At 49.3% G+C, this 22,690-nt stretch overlaps 1 protein-coding gene across 3 annotated transcripts in view; it reads right to left on the bottom strand.

The window, feature by feature from the left end:
* The window catches only part of LOC143974865 (NACHT, LRR and PYD domains-containing protein 3-like), a 151,703-nt gene that overhangs the window by 93,589 nt on the left and 35,424 nt on the right, over positions 1-22,690 (bottom strand). For 2 of the 3 annotated variants that reach the window (XM_077476631.1, XM_077476630.1), the window contains exons 3-4: positions 14,071-15,760; positions 4,404-4,490 (exon numbers count right to left, since the gene is read on the bottom strand). In XM_077476631.1, the coding sequence (XP_077332757.1) occupies positions 4,404-4,490; positions 14,071-15,760 (1,777 nt within the window). The remainder of the gene's footprint in view (positions 1-4,403; positions 4,491-14,070; positions 15,761-22,690) is intronic. The other variant, XM_077476632.1, reaches the window with a different exon arrangement.

The raw sequence follows: 22,690 nt of genomic DNA on the forward strand, positions 1-22,690 counted from the left end.
CCTGGCCGCAAGGTAATATAACCATAGATGAGGGAGCCCCAGACCCCCGCGGACCGCTGGCCTGAAAAGTAACGTCTTGTGCAATCTAGGTTTTTTGTTTTGCCAAACGAACCGATTGATCTCTTTCTGTATACCATCAATCGTGTTCCGGGAGACATATAGGGGCAGTGCTCTAAAAAAAAATAAAAGCTTCGGAAGGATAGTCATTTTGATGGCCTGGATTCTACCCAGAAAGGAAATCCGATAACTGTCCCATGATCGCAATAATTGTGTGACGTGAGCAAAGGCTTTGGGATAATTTGCATAATACATTTTAGGTAAGGAAGCAGCCAACTTGATACCCAGGTAAGGCAACGAGTCGCAGCACAAAGTAAAACCGAAGCTCGCCTGTATACCTGCAAGAGTGGCATTGGGAATGTTAATAGGAAGGGCCGCACATTTTGCCAGATTGACTCCCAGACCAGACATGCCATGGAACGAATTCAACAAGGGAATACCAGGATATCTCAAGTACTTCACTAAAGAGCTAGGTGAAGAAAAAATGCTTCTTTCTTCTTAGAGATTACAATTTATCCTCCCCCACTAAGGGACTAATCAGTTAGTAACATAAGTGCAAATACCTACACTCAGGACTCTATTTACTGATTGAGCAGGTTTAAGTATTCAAACATTAATAGTTCCATTAATTTAAGGATAATAATGTAACTTTCTGTTTCATTTGACCTGTGGGGTTGAGGCACAGAAGGGAATGGTTTGACATAAGAGCGGTCACTCCGCCTTTCTCCTGCCTGTTCAGCTCACATAGGTTCCCAACTGAATAGAGTGTTGTTTGAAAAGTCTTTATATTCTGCAATCAGTTATTGTTTCTGTTTTACTGTGTTATATCAATGCTATCTTTGCTCTTGTGAAACTTCTCCATCGACTAAGCTTATATCCCTGGGAATTAATGATTATAACCTTCCAGTAAACAGGACTCAACTTTTTCACTTAAATTGTGTATGTGTCTTCAACTCTTTTGATTATCAAAAATGTCTGAACCCAGGGAGTCAGAGGTGTCGGAGGACTTGCATTGTCAGGGCCAACCACATTCAGCAATCGGCTCTAATGGGGGGGGGGGGGGGGTAGCGCTACATACGTGCTACATATACACAGATCTTTTACCTTTCATTTCTATTTTAAACTGAATGGGTTGTTTTATAAGGTGATCGTATACAATCACTTTAAGTAAGTTTGCCATGGGCCAAACATTTGTTAATTCGAGTTTTCATACATGTGTGTATACGTATTATATTGTACATATTATATCTGATCGATGTATTCGTTTTACTATTGATGTCAGCGTCAGTTAGTCAGTTAGTGTACCTCCCAGAGAGGGTATGTTAGCGTCAAATTGCCCCACACTATCATAGTCCGATTATAAGTCATTGATCACTGTCATTACCAGTATAGCATCATTGCTGTGTAAATTCCAGTATAACAGTACAGTATATACTATTGTTTGTAGATGCTATAATTTTCACACAAACCAATTAATATACACCTATTGGGATTTTTCTTTACAAAGACATTTAGCAGAATACATTTTGGCCTAAAATTTATGGGAAAAAAAAGTATTTATTTTTTTCTCTTTCAAAAATGTCTCTCTCCCAGTGGTGATAAAATACCACCAAAAGAAAACTCTATTTGTGTTAAAAAAATTATATACATTTCATTTTGGGTACAGTGTTGCACGACAAGCGATTGCCAGTTAAGGTAGTACAGTGCTGAATAGCAAAATATACTCTGGTCATGAAGGGAGTAAAACCTTCCGGAGGTCAATTGGTTAAACTGAATGGGTTGTTTTACAAGGTTAGGGTCCACATATATGTAGCACCCTGCAGTTTAGGCAGGATTGCTCCTCACAAATTTACTTGCCAGGAATAGTCACCTGGTTGATTGTTATAGATCTCTTGATTTCTCCTTACGTTTGGCCTTGTTGAACTTTTCTCTTCTACCACTAGGTGACCAGGTATTTGGTGATACTAGATATGAGAAGGGCAACACAAGGTCAGGTTATTGGTGTGTGGGGTGTCTCAGCCCATTGGCAGGTTTTTTTTTGGATCCCTTGGCCTGCTGGGAAAGCCTATATATTTGGGCGAAGTCAGGTGATCTGTGTTCTGTGCCACCTGGGCGGCTGTCTGGGTGGACGTGTGTTGTACTGCCCAGGCTGCTAGGCCAGAGATTGGACCTATCCTGGGCACATCTGGCTGCTAGGCTGTCTGAGGGCCTATCCAGAAGCAGGAGAGCAGCGCACAGTTGGGACTGCGGCTTGCAGTCCAACCAAAATTGGCGGTTCTGCCGGCTGGAGAACCTGTCTTGGTTGGAGGTAGAGGACAATCTGTTGCCACTAAGGGACCAACCACCTTATTACCAGGAACCACAGAGAGTAACTGAAGCAAGTACTGGAGCAGCATTCTCACCAACTGGGGACAGTGAAGAATCGGTAAACTTCAAGCCAGGGACCCAGCCAGCGGAGGTGACGCTTGCAGAGCAGCCTTGTGTGTCAAGCCAGGGACCGAGCAAGCCAGTGGGGTGAAGCTTGAGAGGTATCTTGAGTACCAAGCTAGGGACCCAGCAGAGAGGTGGGGGGGTGACGGTTGAAGAAGATACTACCATGAAGATTGGAGGCGTTCAAGGGATTCAGTGTCAGTGAATCAGTGGGTTTAGTTAAAGACCAGGAGCTCAATGAGATGAAGAACCACAAGGAGTCATTGTAGTAGAAGTGAAAGGAACTGAGTACACATGACCGGTCTTTTCAACGGACTTGGTCTGGTGGACAATCCGACAGACTTTGCAGCTGAGGTCAGCCGGACTTTCAAACGAACAGACTTGGCCACACGCATTCACTCCAAAAGTCAGACAGATTTGAAGTTGATGACGTAGAATAAGGAAGTTCATAGCCAGTAGCCATAAGCTGCCCTAGCATCGGTTTTAGTCTGTCGGACTAGCACACAGACGGATGGATTGTCCACTAAAAGCCGAGTCCGATGAACAAAATTTAAGCCAGTCTTATTTCTAGGTCCGCCGGACTTTTGGGAAGAAAAAGTCCGCTGGAGCCCACACACAATCGTGTGTACGCGGCATTGCACTTTGTTTTAGGAACTGTTAACCACTTAAGGACCAAGCCTCTTTTTGAGATTTGTAGTTTACAAGTTAAAAATCGTTTTTTGCTAGAAAATTACTTAGAACCCCCAAACATTATACATTTTTTTCTAACACCCTAGAGAATAAAATGGCAGTCTTTGCAATACTTTCGGTCACATTATATTGTGAAAGACAATGTTACACTGAGTAAATTGATACCCAACATGTCACGCTTCAAAATTGCACCCGCTCGTGGAATGGCGACAAACTTTTATCCTTAATAATCTCCATAGCAAACGTTAAAAAAATTCTACAGGCTGCATGTTTTGAGTTACAGAGGAGGTATAGAGCTAGAATTATTGCTCTTGTTCTACTGATCACCACTATACCTCACATGTCTGGTTTTGACCGCGTTTTCATATGCGGGCGCTACTCACGTATGCATTTGCTTCTGCACATGAGCTCGGTGTGACAGGGAGTGTTTAAAAAAATAAAAAATAATCTTATTTAATTTTACTTTTATTTTTTAATTTTATACTGTTCTTTTAAAAAAAAAATTCTGTCACTTTTATTCCTTTTACAAGGAATGTAAACATCCCTTGTAATAGAAAAAAAGCATGACAGGACCTCTTAAATTTGAGATCTGGGGTCAAAAAGACCTCAGATCTCATATTTACACTAAAATGTAAAAAAATAAATAAAAAAATTGTCATTTAAAAGACCACTTTTATCTGAAAGCGGACTGCTGGCCGAAGAAGAGGATACCGGGTTATGGCAGCTATCTGCTGCCATAAGCCTGGTGTTTAACATCGAAATACCAATGTATAACGATGGCAGGCGGTCCGGAAGTGGTTAAATTAAATATGGACCTGGCTTTTATTTATTTTTCATTGATTGTTGTATTTTTCACTTTGTTAAGCTAACCATACACAATTTTCAGCCTATTTTTCCTGAAAATGTGTGCCATTGGTTGCCCGGTAGGAAGCACCTGGCATGGCTCAGGTCTATTTAAAAATAGACAGAGCTGGATGGAAAAATCAAATGGAGCTGCTTGAATACAATAGCTGGCAGATGAGATACACCAGCTTGGATGGGGAAATGGAGTGATTTCTGATATTCAGCCTGCAGGCTAAACAAGAGAAATTTAAATGTGTATGGCTAGCCTTATACACTGTCACAGTCTGGATGTGGGTCCTATGCAGAAATGACATGCACTCTATTGTTTCCAAACATACTGTGAATACAATAAAACACAAAATATGCAAACCTTGTAGCCTTACCCCAAAAGATTGATCTTGCAGTCTGGCGATATTAATATATTGCAGATAATCCTGATTGCCTTTAAATCAAGGTTATTTTCACCAAGCCTTTAAAAAAAAATGAAAAACAGGAGGATTTATATGGCTGAAACTAGACAGTTAAGATCACATTACCAAAAAAATAATATGTATAAAATGTATTAGGACTGGAAACCGGAACATAATGGGACATTGTTGGCACTTTTAATAAGCATGGTCATGTTTACCCAAAGATATGGATATCAATCACTGTATTAACCACTAGTTGTAGGCAGCAGAGGCGGCTCTCTAATTAGGCAAATCAGGCAATCGCCTAAGGCCCCGCAGTCACAGGGGCCTCGCGACTAACTAATTTGCCTGTGATCAATCACAGTTGTTGTCAAGGTCTCATCGCGGTCCGGTGGCAGAAAGTGTAGGGAGCGGGACAGTAGAGGCCTCTAGGTGGTGCAGCGGCTGGATGACAGACCCAGCTCCAAGGCATGAGGGCTGCATGTCCATGTTGGACCCGCAGTTGAGCTTCTCCTTTAGCCTGTGCCGCTCACCCGACCTCTCCTCTGCACCTGCCTCCTATTTGGTTCTGCAGTCGGGGCCGGGGGGACATCACTGAAACTATCCAGCTGAGCTGCCCCATGAGTGTGAAGTGGGAGGAACTCTTATGCTAACGACCGGAGAGAAGGTGAGTGCTCGTGCCATGCAGCCTCCCTGTGTGCCTAAATAGGAGGAGCGCGGTGGGAAGACTGCGCATAGTGGAATTGATTTTTCCATTTTCCTCCGTTCAGCTGCTTAATGTCTGCAGGGAGGAGAGGCGGAGAAGTGATCATTCAGCCGCTGCATGGAGGAATATGGAAAAATCAATTCCACTATGTGCAGTCTCTCCACTGCTCCTCCTATCTTTTTCTGCATCCCTGTGCTCTCCGGCCCCTCCTTGTGCTCCCTTGCTCTGCCCCTCCTGCTCTTCAGCACCTCCTTTTGCTCCCTGGTTCCGCCCCTCCTGCTCTCCAGCCCATCCTTGTCCTCCCTGGCTCCGTCCCCATTTCACCAGCACCCCCTGCTCTCCAATTCTTTCTGCCTCCCCTCTCAAGCTCTCCCCCAGAACTCTCCAGCCCCCACCACTCTCCACCCCCCACCCTTAGCACTCTCTGGCCCCCAGCACTCTTCACCCCCCACCCCCAACACTCTCTGGCCCCCAGTAATCTCTGGCCCCCACCCCCAGCACTCCCCACCCCCACCCCCAGCACTCTCTGGCCCCCAGCACTCTCCAGCCCCCACCCCTTAGCACTCTCCACCCCCCACCCCCAGCACTCTCTGGCCCCCAGAACTCTCCACCCTCCACCCCCAGCACTCTCTGGCCCCCAGCACTCTACGGTCCCCACCCCCAGCACTCTCTGGCCCCCTGAATTCTCCCACCCCTACCCCCCAGCACTCTCCACCCTCCACCCCCAGCACTCTCTGGCCCCAGCACTCTTAGGCCCCCAGCACTCTCCGGCCCCCATCCCCCAGCACTCTCCACCCTCCACCCCCAGCACCCTCTGGCCCCAGCACTCTCTGGCCCCAACCCTCATGCACTCTCCAGCCCCCACCCCCCAGCACTCTCTGGCCCCAGCACTCTCTGGCCCCCAGCACTCTCCAGCCCCCACCCCCAGCACTCTCTGGCCCCAACCCCCATGCACTCTCCAGCCCCCACCCCCCAGCACTCTCTGGCCCCAGCACTCTCTGGCCCCCAGCACTCTCCACCCCCCACCCCCAGCACTCTCTGGCCCCAACCCCCATGCACTCTCCAGCCCCCAGCACTCTTAGGCCCCCAGCACTCTCCGGCCCCCATCCCCCAGCACTCTCCACCCTCCACCCCTAGCACCTTCTGGCCCCAGCACTCTCTGGCCCCAACCCTCATGCACTCTCCAGCCCCCACCCCCCAGCACTCTCTGGCCCCAGCACTCTCTGGCCCCCAGCACTCTCCACCCCCCACCCCCAGCACTCTCTGGCCCCAACCCCCATGCACTCTTCAGCCCCCACCCCCCAGCACTCTCTGGCCCCAGCACTCTCTGGCCCCCAGCACTCTCCAGCCCCCACCCCCCAGCACTCTCTGGCCCCCAGCACTCTCCACCCCCCACCCCCAGCACTCTCTGGCCCCCGGCACTCTCCACCCCCCACCCCCAGCACTCTCTGGCCCCCAGCACTCTCCACTCTCCATCCCCAGCACTCTCTGGCCCCCAGCACTCTACAGCCCTCACCCCTCAGCACTCTCTGGCCCCCGCATTCTCCGGCCCCCACCCCCCAGCACTCTCCACCCTTCCCCCCAGCACTCTCTGGCCCCAGCACTCTCTGGCCCCCAGCACTCTCCAGCCCCCATCCCCCAGCACTCTCCACCCTCCACCCCAGCACTCTCTGGCCCCAGCACTCTCTGACCCCCATCCCCCAGCACTCTCTGGCCCCCACCCCCCAGCACTCTCAGGCCCCCATCCCCCAGCATTCTCCACCCTCCACCCCCAGCACTCTCTGGCCCCATCCCCCAGCACTCTCCAGCCCCCACCCCCCAGCACTCTCTGGCCCCAGCACTCTCGGCCCCCATCCCCCAGCACTCTCCAGCCCCCACCCCCCAGCACTCTCTACCCCCACCCCCATCAGTCTCTGGCCGCCAGCACTCTCCACCCCCCACCCCCAGCACTCTCTGGCCCGAGAACTTTCCACCCTCTGTCCCCAGCACTCTCTGGCCCCCAGCACTCTACAGCCCTTACCCCTCAGCACTCTCTGGCCCCCGCATTCTCCGGCCCCCACCCCCCAGCACTCTCCACCCTCCACCCCAGCACTCTCTGGCTACAGCACTCTCCGGCCCCTATAACCCAGCACTCTCCAGCCCCCACCCCCCAGCACTCTCTGGCCCCCAGCACTCTCCGGCCCCCATCCCCCAGCACTCTCTGGCCCCCAGCACTCTCCACCCCCACCCTCAGCACTCTCTGGCCCCCAGAACTCTCCACCCTCCATCCCCAGCACTCTCTGGCCCCCAGCACTCTACAGCCCTCACCCCTCAGCACTCTCTGGCCCCCGCATTCTCCAGCCCCCACCCCCCAGCACTCTCCACCCTCCACCCCCAGCACTCTCTGGCCCCCAGCACTCTCCGGCCCCCATCCCCCAGCACTCTCCAACCTCCACCTCAGCACTCTCTGGCCCCAGCACTCTCTGACCCCCATCCCCCAGCACTCTCCAGCCCCCACCCCCAGCACTCTCTGGCCCCCGCATTCTCCAGCCCCCACCCCCCAGCACTCTCCACCCTCCACCCCCAGCACTCTCTGGACCCCAGCACTCTCCGGCCCCCATCCCCCAGCACTCTCCAACCTCCACCTCAGCACTCTCTGGCCCCAGCACTCTCTGACCCCCATCCCCCAGCACTCTCCACCCTCCACCCCCAGCACTCTCTGGCCCCCAGCACTCTCCGGCCCCCATCCCCCAGCACTCTCCACCCTCCACCTCAGCACTCTCTGGCCCCACCACTCTCTGACCCCCATCCCCAGCACTCTCCAGCCCCCACCCCCCAGCACTCTCTGGCCCCAGCACTCTCCGGCCCCCATCCCCCAGCACTCTCCAGCCCCCAGCAATCTCTGGCCCCCACCCCCCAGCACTCCCCTCCCCCACCCCCAGCACTCTCTGGCCCCCAGCACTCTCCAGCCCCCACCCCTTAGCACTCTCCACCCCCCACCCCCAGCACTCTCTGGCCCCCAGAACTCTCCACCCTCCACCCCCAGCACTCTCTGGCCCCCAGCACTCTACGGTCCCCACCCCCCAGCACTCTCTGGCCCCCTGCATTCTCCGACCCCAACCCCCAGCACTCTCTGGCCCCAGCACTCTTAGGCCCCCAGCACTCTCCGGCCCCCATCCTCCAGCACTCTCCAGCCCCCACCCCCAGCACTCTCTGGCCCCCGCATTCTCCAGCCCCCACCCCCCAGCACTCTCCACCCTCCACCCCCAGCACTCTCTGGACCCCAGCACTCTCCGGCCCCCATCCCCCAGCACTCTCCAACCTCCACCTCAGCACTCTCTGGCCCCAGCACTCTCTGACCCCCATCCCCCAGCACTCTCCACCCTCCACCCCCAGCACTCTCTGGCCCCCAGCACTCTCCGGCCCCCATCCCCCAGCACTCTCCACCCTCCACCTCAGCACTCTCTGGCCCCACCACTCTCTGACCCCCATCCCCAGCACTCTCCAGCCCCCACCCCCCAGCACTCTCTGGCCCCCAGCACTCTCCAGCCCCCACCCCTTAGCACTCTCCACCCCCCACCCCCAGCACTCTCTGGCCCCCAGAACTCTCCACCCTCCACCCCCAGCACTCTCTGGCCCCCAGCACTCTACGGTCCCCACCCCCCAGCACTCTCTGGCCCCCTGCATTCTCCGACCCCAACCCCCAGCACTCTCTGGCCCCAGCACTCTTAGGCCCCCAGCACTCTCCGGCCCCCATCCTCCAGCACTCTCCACCCTCCACCCCCAGCACCCTCTGGCCCCAGCACTCTCTGGCCCCAACCCCCATGCACTCTCCAGCCCCCACCCCCCAGCACTCTCTGGCCCCCAGCACTCTCCACCCCCCACTCCCAGCACTCTCTGGCCCCAACCCCCATGCACTCTCCAGCCCCCACCCCCCAGCACTCTCTGGCCCCCAGCACTCTACAGCCCCCACCCCCCAGCACTCTCTGGCCCCCAGCACTCTTCACCCCCCACCCCCAGCACTCTCTGGCCCCCAGCACTCTCCACCTCCCACCCCCAGCACTCTCTGGTCCCCAGCACTCTCCACCCTCCATCCCCAGCACTCTCTGGCCCCCAGCACTCTACAGCCCTCACCCCTCAGCACTCTCTGGCCCCCGCATTCTCTGGCCCCCACCCCCCAGCACTCTCCACCCTCCACCCCCAGCACTCTCTGGCCCCAGCACTCTCTGGCCCCCAGCACTCTCCAGCCCCCATCCCCCAGCACTCTCCACCCTCCACCCCCAGCACTCTCTGGCCCCAGCACTCTCTGACCCCCATCCCCCAGCACTCTCCAGCCCCCATCCCCCAGTACTCTCCGGCCCCCATCCCCCAGCATTCTCCACCCTCCACCCCAGCACTCTCTGGCCCCATCCCCCAGCACTCTCCAGCCCCCACCCCCCAGCACTCTCTGGCCCCAGCACTCTCCGGCCCTCATCCCGCAGCACTCTCCAGCCCCCACCCCCCAGCACTCTCCACCCCCACCCCCAGCAGTCTCTGGCCCCCAGCACTCTCCACCCCCCACCCCCAGCACTCTCTGGCCCCCAGAACTTTCCACCCTCCGTCCCCAGCACTCTCTGGCCCCCAGCACTCTACAGCCCTTACCCCTCAGCATTCTCTGGCCCCCGCATTCTCCGGCCCCCACCCCCCAGCACTCTCCACCCTCCACCCCAGCACTCTCTGGCTACAGCACTCTCCGGCCCCTATAACCCAGCACTCTCCAGCCCCCACCCCCCAGCACTCTCTGGCCCCCAGCACTCTCCGGCCCCCATCCCCCAGCACTCTCCAGCCCCCACCCCCCAGCACTCTCTGGCCCCCAGCACTCTCCACCCCCACCCTCAGCACTCTCTGGCCCCCAGAACTCTCCACCCTCCATCCCCAGCACTCTCTGGCCCCCAGCACTCTACAGCCCTCACCCCTCAGCACTCTCTGGCCGCCGCATTCTCCAGCCCCCACCCCCCAGCACTCTCCACCCTCCACCCCCAGCACTCTCTGGCCCCCAGCACTCTCCGGCCCCCATCCCCCAGCACTCTCCACCCTCCACCCCAGCACTCTCTGACCCCCATCCCCCAGCACTCTCCAGCCCCCACCCCCCAGCACTCTCTGGCCCCAGCACTCTCCGACCCCCATCCCCCAGCACTCTCCAGCCCCCAGCACTCTCTGGCCCTCAGCACTCTCCAGCCCCCACCCTCAGCACTCTCTGCACCCCAACCCCCAGCACTCTCTGGCCCCCAGCATCCCCCAGCCCCAACCCCCAGCACTCTTTGCCCCCCACCCCAGCACTCTTTGGCCCCCAGCACCCTCCAGTCCACACCCCCAGCACTCTCTTGCCCCCAGCACTCTCTGGCCCCCACCCCCAGTACTCTCTGGCCCCCAGCCCCCTTAATCCCCCAGCACTCTCTGCCCCCCAGCATTCTCTGGCCCCCAGCACCCTCCGGCCCCCATCCCCCAGCACTCTCTGTCCCCCACCCCCAGAACTCTCTGGCCCCCAGCACCCTCCAACCCCTACCTCCAGTACTCTTTGGTCCCCAGCACCCTCCAGCCCCCACCCCCCAGCACTCTCTGGCCCCCAACACTCCCCGGTCCCCACCCCCAGCACTCTCCGGCCCCCACCCCCAGTACACTCTGGCCCCGGGCACTCTCCAGCCCCCAGCACACTCCAGCTCCTCCCTACTTTTTGCCCTCCCCAGTGCCTTCACAGACTGGGACATGGGGCACAGGAGGGGCTGCAGACAGGGACAGATCTCTAGATCTCTCTCGCCGCCTTTCCCTCACCCTCCTCTTTCTCACCTTCCCCCTTTCTCTCACCCCCTCTCACCCCTCTCTCCCCCCCTCACTCCCTCTCTCCCCCTCTCTCTTTTGCTCTCTCCCCTCCCCCTCTCTCTCTTACCCCCCTCTGCCCTCTCTTTCTCACTCCCCCTCCCTCCCCCTCTCTTGCTCTCTCTCTCACCACACTCCTCTCTCTCTGTCTCACCATACTCCTCTCTCTCTCACCACACTCCTCTCTCTCTCTCACCACACTACTCTCTCTCTCTCTCTCTCTCTCACCACACTCCCCTCTCTCTCTCTCTCTCTCCACACACTCCTCTCTCTCTTACCCCTTCCCACCACTCCCTCCCTCTCTCTTCTCCCTCCCTCTCCTCCCTCTCTCTCCTCCCTCCTCTCCCCCTCTCTCCTCCCTCTTCTCTTCTCTCTCCACCTCTCTCTCCCCCTTTTGCACACCCTTTCTCTACCCCCTCTCTCTCTCCCTCTCTCTGCCTCTCGCCTCCTTTTGTGCACCCTTTCTCTACCCCTCTCTCTCTCCCTCTCCCCTCTCTCCCCCTTTTGTGCACCCTTTCTCTACCCCTCTCTCACCCCCTCTCCCCCTCCCGCATGCTCACCCACTCTCCCTCCCCCTCTCACAATGTCTTGCTCACCTCCCTCTCTCTTTCCCTCCCCCTCTTCCCCTCCCCCTATCGCTCCCCCTCCTCTCTCTCTCCCGTCCCCTCTCTTGCCCCCCTGCGCTGTGCTGGGATCCCCCACTCTCTTTCCTCTGTGGATGTGGAATGACTCAGTGACACCCCCTCCCCATTCTCCCAAGACACAGGAAATTCTTAAGCCTTGTACACACGGTCTGAGAATCTGTCAGAATGTGTCCTATCGGACCGTGTCGTTGGATAATCCGACTGTGTGTGGTATGCATCGGACTGATTCCGTCCCAATCTCTGTCGGACCCAATTTTCCAACATGTTGGAAATATTTCCCGACCAACTGGGCTGGTCGGACCTAATCCGATCATGTGTAGAGCATTTTGATCGGACCAAGTGCCACGCATGCTCAGATCAAATTCCTACATCAAAGCTATTGGCTACTAGCCTGAATGTAGTCCCATCGTAACAAAATTACGTCATCACGTTCTGAAAGATCGGATTTTTCGCCAACTTTGTCCGACCGTGTGTATGCAACAGTTTCGGACAAAATCCGACGGGCAGAATCCGACAGATTTGGTTGTGGAAATCTCCGACCGTGTGTACAGGGGCTAAGAGGGGTTGCAACCTTGGTGGGCCCCAGATGTTTTAATGGCTGCATATGTCTGATGGGTGAGGAGGGTGCCCTGGAAGTGGTGCCGATGAACTGTGTGCTAGATCTGTGCATCTTTTTGCAGCCATTTTTATTGCTTGAATTTTTTTCCCATTATGGGCGTGATTGGGGCATCGTGTATAAGTTTCGCCTAAAGCCTCACAAATCCTAGAGCCGCCTCTGGTAGGCAGAATTATCACTAGAGTCTGCAGTGTGTCATTTTGTATTATAAGTCATACTTTTGTTGTTCCAATACCCCTTTCTCTCTCCCTATGAGATATCCAAGAGTTTCTCAACAATATTGACAATACATTGATACATGATCACTTTCTCTCTGATATCTATAACTATCATTTCTCCTTTTTTTCAGTTCCCTGGATTTAACTAGATGTTTTTGCTTTGTGTTCTTTTTGAATTTAGATCATTACTTCATATATTGTTATTCTTATTAATTTTTTTTTTTTTTACTTTTAATTTTTGTCCTTATTTTTACCATTCATTATTGCATTATTCTTAAGAACAGAGGGTCTTTCTATAGTTTCCCTTTCATTTATTCAATTAGTTTATTCACAATTTAGTGGCATAAACATTAGTAAATAGACCTATAAGGTTTTCTTTTCTCATTAGGACTTTTTCTGTAGTTTTCTCATCACTGTTGTTTTTAAAAGATATATTATTTAAGATTTTTATGGGGGGGGGGGGGTAAAACATTTGCATTTCAGCCTTATCATCACACTCCTGAACATTTGTTTCTTCACTCACACCTTGCAAGAGGCTGGCCATTTAAGACTTCTTTACAATCAGATCTTCTATGTGTATGCACTTCCTTAAACACACAACATCCATGACCAGCCCTTCACAACTTCTTTACACACCTGATAATTATTTTCACTGTGTGGTGGCCGATAATGCATTTAACCTTTCCTTTCCACCTGGAGACTCCATCCCCATGAATAAGCCTCAGTTGGGGCTTGGGGGTGTGGCCTGGTGGAAGTCCAGACCGAGACTACTATTCACTATTATACAGCAGGTCTTGATTTAATGTGCAGCTCCCGGAACCACTAGTCACTCTCTACCATTTCTTGAAGGATAGACAAGCTCCCTCCCTAGCCAGCACTCACAGCATTATGCACAGAACTCAAATTCCATACAGCCTGAGTGATTCACACACATATCCTTGGTTTACACGTATTACCACTAACTTCCAGTGCCTCAGTGCCATGTTTGCTCCTGGAACCAGGAATATTAAGTAGTAATAGGAGGGCTGTAAGATGGCCACAAGTATGCATGCAAAATTAAGTCAAAATGACAGTGTAGATTCAGTGTAAGTCTAGGACACTTGAAAAGCTAGCAGATTCCTCCATCCATGCTATATAAGCTATTGTATTTTGAAAGCCACCCTTGTCAGTTGTCAAAATACCTGAATAGCAGCTGCATTTGTCACCTGAGTCCTTAAATGTTTAAATTGAGATACTTTGAACAGAAGGTGGCTCACAGGGCCACCCAACTGAGTGAATTCCTCTAAAACAGTATGAAATTTGTGTATAGACAGCTTTTTGCTAAACTGTTGGGACTTTAATTATCATATTCTCCTATTCCAGGCTTTATTATTAATTATATAACCACTGCTGTACATTTTGAGGGCATTAGGACTCAGCTCAATGGCCATATACAAAACATAGCTAACTAATGTCTGTTATTTCTCTTACTCGGTTAGGTTACCTTTTTATTGGGATGTCTGTTTGGGTGCCGTTTTCTAGTTTTCCCATAACATTACTCTGATAAGCTTGATATGTTATTCCATATATATTTTTACACAAAGAAAGCATTCATTTATACATGTACAGATTCACTACTAACCATAAATGATTGCATCGATAAAGGTATGGCTGCAGTTTTTCCAAACAGTGTGCATTCACATGAGTGGCAGTCAAGTCAAGTTCAGCAATTTCCATATGAACCAGGTCTAAGAAATATGCCAATACATCTAAGTCAATGGGTGAGAACACATTATCACTAATATTAAGACGTAGAGTAGATGGTGTTATCTTACTGGCCAGGTCACTGTTCTGTTGCTCAAATAAACAGTGAAGCAAGTTCAGGATATAGCCCCCATTTTCACAGTTCTCAATAATTGATTTTATCAGCCATGAGGTATACATTTCGTACTTCTTGGTTGCGTGAAGACCCAGATGTTTCTGCAGTAAAGTTTGGTTTCTAACTGATAGCAATCCAGAAACAAACCTTAGAAATAAATCCAGATATCCAGAATCGATCTCAAGTTGTTTCTGCACATCCAAATCCATGATGTCATCTAAGGGTTCCTCTACATGAACGTAATAAAAAGCTGCAAAAAATTCCTGGACGGTGAAATGGGTAAAGGACAGTACGTTCTCAACATATCCTAATTCAGGCACGCAAGTTTTGTCAAGAAAACTATTTACAATGTCACTTGGGAGTGTGTTAAACATTTCAAAATCAGTCTCATAAAATAAGGTTTCATGTTTTAAAAGGGAGCTGTAGGCAATCTGTCCCAAACCAAAAACGCCTTTTAAAGCCAATTCATTTTTTGTGAAATTGACTTGATGCGCATGGTATTTTAGTAAGACGATAAGGTAGTGGCAGTAAATATCTGTCATCGTTTTTGGCCTTTCAATATGAAGATTAGAACATCCTTTTATAACACTGCAGACAATCCAGCAAAAAGCTGGGATATAACACAATGTAAACAAAAAATGGTTCTCCCTAACCATCACAAATTGTTCACTTCCCACTTCCTTGTCTCCAAAAAATTTTTGAAAGTAATCTTCAATTTCTGTAACAGAGAATCCAGTAATTATCACAAAGCGATCAATAAAATCAACCGGAATGTGGTTAATGACTGTTGGCCTGCTAGTGAGCACAATGCTGGCATTGGAGAGAAGTTCTCCTTTGATCAAGCTCCCAATTAACTGAGGTAATTCCGCTTGCTCATCTGGATCAAACACATATTCATCTAATTCTAGCTGGTTGAAGGACTTAAACTCATCAAAGCCATCTAAGATCACAAGCAACTTATCACTGTTTTTGAAAATGTCATCTAAAATCCGTTTCAAATGTCCATGTTTTTTTAGTATAATTTCTCGCAAAGTTACTGGTTTATTTATTAAGTTGAGGTCCCTGAAAGTAAAATTCAGCACAAAGTCAAAATTATGAGGTGAAACTCTATTAGAAAAATCAAAAATGAGTTTTTGAACAAAAACTGTTTTTCCAATCCCAGCTACACCACTAACAAGGATTTTCTTGGGCAGACTCCTCCCGTTTGGCTTTTCAAACAGCTGGCTCAGTTTTAGCTTATTTTCTCTTTTGTTCTGGAGGTCTATACGTTGTTGGCCAAATGTCAACAATTCATTTTTCTTAATTTCTAGGCTGTAGTGTCCATTGACAAGAAGAAGGTTTACAAAATAGTCAGAGAAGACTAATTTCTCCCCAAGTCTGCAGTTGTATGTCTTCATGCAGTCACTCCTCCGCAAAAGAACATCTCTGTGTTTCTGTATACTCTTTAAATACTCTGGAAAACAGAAAAAGAACAACTAATTAGGTTATATGAAAAATTATTATCATATAACATAAAGTGAGTCTTTATCTTTGCCCATGCAGAGCAAAGTACATAGTTTACCTAGCTTCGCCCAGCAGCACATATTTACAGAGAACCCTTGTTGCTACATTCAGGCACTGGGAACAAGCAAAGAAAGGCTTTTGTAAGTCCCAAACCTACTTGTCGGAAATTACATAGGCTTTTGGACTTCTTCCTTGGTCCCTTGTAACAGCGCTGGGTTTATCACAAGGCACCAGAACTATCACAGTAGAGAGGGGGAGTAACATGCGCATCCATGCTCAGAATCAGCAGGCATTTCACTTAGCTATTAGCCCCCAACAGAGTAGCAGGGGTGCAAAAAACATTATATGCTTCCCTGGGGAGCAAGGTAAATCTTTTCTGTGTCCTGCATGATCAAAGAAATGGCTCATTTTAATAGATTATGTCATCACTTGCAAACAGATAAGTATAGACAGTTACTAGGGCCCACAGAGAATAAGAGCAGGAAAGGGGGATGGGATATGGTCAGGAAAGTGCAAAGGAGGAGACTATGGGGGTTATTTATGAAAGGCAAATCCACTTTGCACTGCAAGTGTACTTGAAAGTGCACTTGGAAGTGCAGTCGCTCTAAATCCAAGGAGTAGATCTGAAATGAGTGGAAGCTCTGCTGATTTTATCATCCAATCATGTGCAAGCTAAAATGCAGTTTTTTATTTTCCTTGCATGTCCCCCTCAGATCTACAGTGACTTTACTTTCAAGTGCACTTGCAGTGCAAAGTGGATTTTCCTTTAGTAAATAACCCTCTATGTTACTTGTTGGCTATAATGGCCGTAGTTCGGCTATTGCATATTATTCCTATTATTTTATTTAATTGAGGGCACTACATATCTCTTTCCTGAGCAGGCCTGCTCTGAGCATTTTACAGGTACTATGAAAAAACTGAAAATTTATATCAAATACTTACCGTAATTTTCCTTTCCTGATGGACTCCATGGCAACCTATGTATGGGTTAATCCCGCCTCTCATACTCCCATAAAATAAGACCCTACTCCCATAAATATTTGCTTCTAGTCGGAGACCATGTTCCGTAACTTAGCCTACTCCAGCAAATGGGAGGGAACTCCTGCTGCCATGGAGTCCATCAGGAAAGGAAAATTACGGTAAGTATTTGATATAGATTTTCAGTTTTCCTGACAGACTCCATGGCAGCCTATGTATGGGAAATAACTAGCCATACACATCCGGGTGGGCAATTGCTGGTTAAAGAAAAAAAGGTTTAATTGGCACCATCAACAGATAAGACATTCAAACCAAAATTAACCGAAGACAAAGAAGCCAGTTCTACGCAATAGTACGTCATAAATGTGTTAATTAACGACCATGAGGCCGCTTTACAGATCACTTCCATGGATACATGACGGGAAGCCACCCACGATGTAGAAACACTCTTGGTAGAATGAGCGGTCACTGCTTCCGGAGGAGCCAAACCCTTAGCCTTATCAGCCCCTTGGATGGCCTGAACAATCCATGCTGCGATGGTTCTGGAAGAAGCACGCAAACCTTTGTTTTTTCCATGGAAATAAATTAACAGGTGATCGGACTTCCGTAAAGAATCTTTGGCTTCTAAGTATTGCTATAAAACTTCTCCGACATCTAAAGGATGAATACTAGAGTCTTCAGTTGGCCGGAAAATTGGAAGGACAATTTCTTGATTCTCATGGAATACAGATGTTACCTTTGGATTTGATCCTAGCATAGGAATCAAAACCATTCGGTCAGGAAGAAAGTAAGGAATGGTTCTTTGAATGCTAGAGAACTGATCTCGGAGACCCTCTTAGCCAATGTTATGGCTACTAGGAAGACAGTTTTGAGAGAAAGATCTTTGATAGATGACTGATCCATATGTTGTGTTTCTTTTTCTGAGAAGAAATCCAGGACAAAAGGAAGATCCCACTTGGAAAATCTCGGTTTTCTTTGAGGTCTGAGCCTTATTGCTCCTTTGAAGAACCGTCTGGTAAGAGGATGTCTGGCCCAGGAAACACCTGTGAAGGCAGAGATTGCGCAAACCTGAACTCGTAAAGAACTCACTGATAAGGACAGATCCAGGCCTGTTTGTAAAAAGCTTAGAATATCCTGTATCTTTGGATCATTACCAGACCGTCAGTGGTGGAAACATAGTCTGCAAACTTTGACCAAATTCTTTGGTAAACTTTGTTGGTACCTGGTTTCTGGCATTTATTAAAGTAATAATAGCTGTACTTGGACATCCTAGCACTTCCAGCCTCCTCCTCTCAAAAACCAGGCCATCGGATGGACCTGTAATGGGCATGGGTGAAGAGATTTTGCCTGCAACACGAGATCTGGTCTGGAAGGGAGAGGAATTGGATCCTGGTAGCTGAGCTGCATCAGGAGTGGGAACCATGGTCTGTTGGGCCAGTACGGAACCACTGCCACTACTACGGCTTCTTCTCACCTGAATCTCGATAGAAATCGGAGAATGACCGGAACTGGGGGAAAAGCATAAACCCTGTGGAATCTCCACTGGTCCGTCAGGTCAATGACACCTCGTGTAATATTTCCTCGGTTTGAAATTGCACGGGGAGGCAAACAGGTCTACTTCCGGGAAGATTCCAGGAGACAGAATCCAGTTGAATACCTTCGGTGTGGAGAGACCATTCATTGTTGTCCAGGGAAAACCTTGAGAGAAAATCTGCCTGAACATTTTGAATTCCTGGAAGATAAAGAAACAGCCGTCAGATTTGTCAAGATCGCCTGAGCCTAAGACATGATCGGACTTACTTTCTTCATTAAGGAGAGACTGCGGGTGCCCCCTTGTCTCTTGATATAAGAAACTACTGCCGTATTGTCTAACCTTAGGAGAACTGAGGCTCCTGATGTTAGGTGGAGAAATGCCTGTAGAGCATGGAAGGTGGCATGAAGCTCCAGAACATTTGAGATTACACTTTGGGATGGGAAGTCCCATTTGCCTTTGACTGCCTCCGTCAGACAGAGAGCCCCCGAACCTCTGTTGCTGGAATATGTTGTTGTCATCGCCATCCAGGGGATAGGTGCAATGGAATGGCAATTGAGGAGATTTCTCCGCTGTAGCCACCAGGGGAGGCTCCCCCACATGGAAGGGGTTATCTGAACAAGATGGTCTTGAGACCCTGGATTGGAGAAAACCCTTCTGAAAGGGCCGCATTTTCCATTTGGGCATTTCACCATAGGAGCTGTGGCCACCATGGTGCCTATTATCATGAGACATTGTGAGGCTCTGAGAAGGGCTGACGACATTGCAAGATAAAGTCTATAGCGAATCACCGGAATTTTCTCTAGAGGTAAGGAGATGGTGCTCTTCACTGTGTCGAATTGGGCTCCGAGGAATATTAGCGACTGTGTTGAGTCTAGATGACTTTTCTCCCTGTTCAACAGCCAACAGAACTCTGTCAGAGTAGAGATGACCTGATCTCGATGTATCAACAGCTGCTCCCTGTCTTGGGAAAGTAAAAGTATATCGTCCAGGTAGTGGTGTAACTGGATACCGCTGACCCTGATTAGTGCCGCGACAGCCAGTAAGAGCTTCGAAAATACCCGAGGCGATGTTGTAAGCCCGAACGAGAGAAATGTAAATTGAAGATGTATTTGGTCCACTGCAAATCTAAGGTACTTCTGAAATTCCTTTGCATTGGGACATGAAAATAGGCATCTTTCAGGTCTATGGAGAGAAGCCAGTTGCCTGGTTGTATTGTCTGACGTATTGTTAGCAGTGTTTCCATCTTGAATCTTTCCTTCTTGATGAAGGAGTTCAGGTGTGTCAGATTGATGACTGGCCTCCAGTAGCCATTCTTTTTGAGGACCAAGGAAAAGGGGTGAGTAAACCCCTTGAAATCTTTCCTCAGCTGGAACAAGAAAGGAGGCGCCTTGAGCCATTAGGGGTTCTGTATAAGACAGAAGAACTTATCTCTTTTCTTCTGAGTGTGGTAGGACTGTAGGAACAAACTGGTGTATGGGTGGACTTCTGAAAACCCACGAATGTCCTGATGAAACTGTTTTGACCGTCCGGTAGTCCCTGATCGAGGCTGCCCAGATGTTCTGAAAAAGGAGTAAACGAGCCCCAACTTGCTCCACCTGGACAGGCTTTATATCAAAAGGACTTTGGGGATTTCTGGCCGGAAGGTTGCCTTGACATGACACATGCCACTAGGCAAATAATATCAAGGGAAGACTGATGCCAGCTTCAGTTCATGTATTGGTGAGCTCCTAACCAAATCTTCAGACACACTTCCTAAAGCTGCACCCACATCATCCGTCCAAGACTCCATAGCTTTGGACAATGCTGCAAGAGCCAAGGCTGGTTTACAAGCCATACCACCTGTGATATAAATACGTTTCAGATCCGTATCAATCTTCCTCTCTAACCCATCATTGAATGAAACAGTATCTTCTAGAGGGAGTGTAACATGCCTCACCAGCCTCATTAGAGCCGCATCAAAAATAGGAACTGACTCTAGATGTTTTACCTCATCGCTCTTGAATGGGTACATCTTTGCTATCTTGGAAATTAAGGAGTTTTTTTCTCAACTTTACCCCATTCATCCGAAATAATTTTCGCCAAGTTCACCCAGGAAGGGAAAGTTTGGGCGTTCCTTCTTGAGATGTTTACTTAAGCCCCGGACCAATTGTCAGCCTAAGGACCAGAGGTCTTTTTACAATTTGGCACTGCACTGCTTTAACTGGTAATTGCGCAGTCATGCAATGTTGTACCCAAAAGAAATTTGCGCATTTTTCTTCCCACAAATAGAGCTTTCTTTTGATGGTATTTGATTGCCTCAGCGATTTTTATTTTTTACGTTATAAATGGAAAAAGAAAATTTTGAAAAAAAAAGATATTTTCTAATTTTTGTTATAAGAAAAATCGAATAAACTCAATTTTAGTCATACATTTAGGCCAAAATGTATTCAGCCACATGTCTTTAGTAAAAAAAATGTCAATAAGCGTATATTTATTGGTTTGCGCAAAAGTTATAGCGTCTACAAACTAAAGTACATTTTCTGGAATTTGCGCAGCTTTTAATTTATGACTGCCTATCTCATTTCTTGAGGTGCTAAAAGGGCAGGGCAGTACAAACCCCCCCAAATGACTCCATTTTGGAAAGTAGACACCCCAAGGAAATTGCTGAGAGGCATGTTGAGCCCATTGAATATTTTTTTGTCCCAAGTGATTGAATAATGACAAATAAAAAAAAGTTTACAAAAAGTTGTCACTAAATTATATATTTCTCACACATGCCATAGTTATATGTGGAATTGCACCCCAAAATATATTCTGCTGCTTCTCCTGAGTACGGGGATACCACATGTGTATGACTTTTTGGGAGTCTAGCCGCGTACGCCCCCCCCCCCGAAAACCAATCACCACCTTCAGGATTTCTAAAGGTGCACATTTTTGATTTCACTCCTCACTACCTATCACAGTTTCGAAGGCCATAAAATGCCAAAATAGCACAACCCCCCCCCCCCCCCCCATGACCCCATTTTGGAAAGTAGACACCCCAAGCTATTTACTGAGAGGCATGTTGAGTCCATGGAATATTTTATATTTTGCCACAAGTTGCAGGAATATTACAAACTCTTTTTTTTTGCACAAAGTTGTCACTAAATGATATATTGCTCACACATGCTATAGGTATATGTGAAATTATACCCCAAAATACATTCTGCTGCTTCTCCTGAGTACGGGGATACCACATGTGGGGGACTTTTTGGGAGCCTAGCCGCCTACGGGACCCCGAAAACCAAGCACCACCTCCAGGATTTAAATATAAAACGCTATCAAAAAAAACTGTTAGCGATCGCAGGGATCAGGCCTGACTCTGCGAACGCTGCAGTTATGTGTTTAGTGTTTTGTAAGTGACAGTGATCGATCGATACTGCACTTAGGTGGGCTGGGCGGAGGGGCAAAACGCAGGTGCTAGCAGGTATCTGGGCTGATCCCGCTAACAATGCGTTTTTTTGGAACCCTAAACTGCTGGGGACGCTAGTATAGATCTGATCAGATCAGATATTGATCTGTTCAGATATTATACCACTATGGGAGGTGTATGCTTTGCGCGTGGGTGTTAGTGGTACTGGCACTAACCTAGTGCTGCCTGGGGCGACGCAGACCCTATCTGACCTTAAAACCTAATTGACATCATCCGCCGGGTGATTAGGGGGTTAAACCTTTATTGGGAAATAAATGGTGGGTGTCCTGATGCTATAAAAAGCAAACGAACTAACCAACATCACCCGTAACACTTATACGGTGATCAATGGTGAAAGGGTTAACTAGGGGCAATCAGGGGGTTAAAACCTTTATTAGGTAGTATATGGGGGTCCCTGACGCTATATAAAAACCTGACGGGGAACCTAAATAACTAACTAGCTAACCAGCGTCACCAGTGACACTTATACGGTGATCGCTGGTGAAAGGGTTAACTCTAGGGGCAATCAGGGGGTTAAACCATTATTAGGTTGTATATGGGGGTACCTAACGCTATAAAAACCTGGAGGTGAATCTAAAAAATAACTAGCTACCTAGCGGCACCAGAGACACTAATACAGCGATCAGAAAAATGATCGCTTAGTGACACTGGCAAAAGGGGGTGAAAGGGTTACCTGGGGGCAAGCAGGGGGTTAAAACCTTTATTAGGTTGTATATGGGGTTACCTAACGCTCTCCTGACACCAAATATGCTTTAAGGGGTTACACCACACCCTGGTCTTTGTCCAGGAACGGCTCCATGATCCCTTCCCTTCACCTTACTTGTCAGTGGGGGACTTTGGGGGGAGTAAAGTGAAAATTCTACCCTCTGCCCTCCGATGCCCTCTTTGAATGTCTTAGTTTGTTCCTGGTTACTGTA

Source organism: Lithobates pipiens, unplaced genomic scaffold, assembly GCF_037356315.1.
Source record: "Lithobates pipiens isolate NorthernLeopardFrog02 unplaced genomic scaffold, aLitPip1_a1.2 Scaffold_13, whole genome shotgun sequence".
Lineage (NCBI taxonomy): Eukaryota > Metazoa > Chordata > Amphibia > Anura > Ranidae > Lithobates > Lithobates pipiens.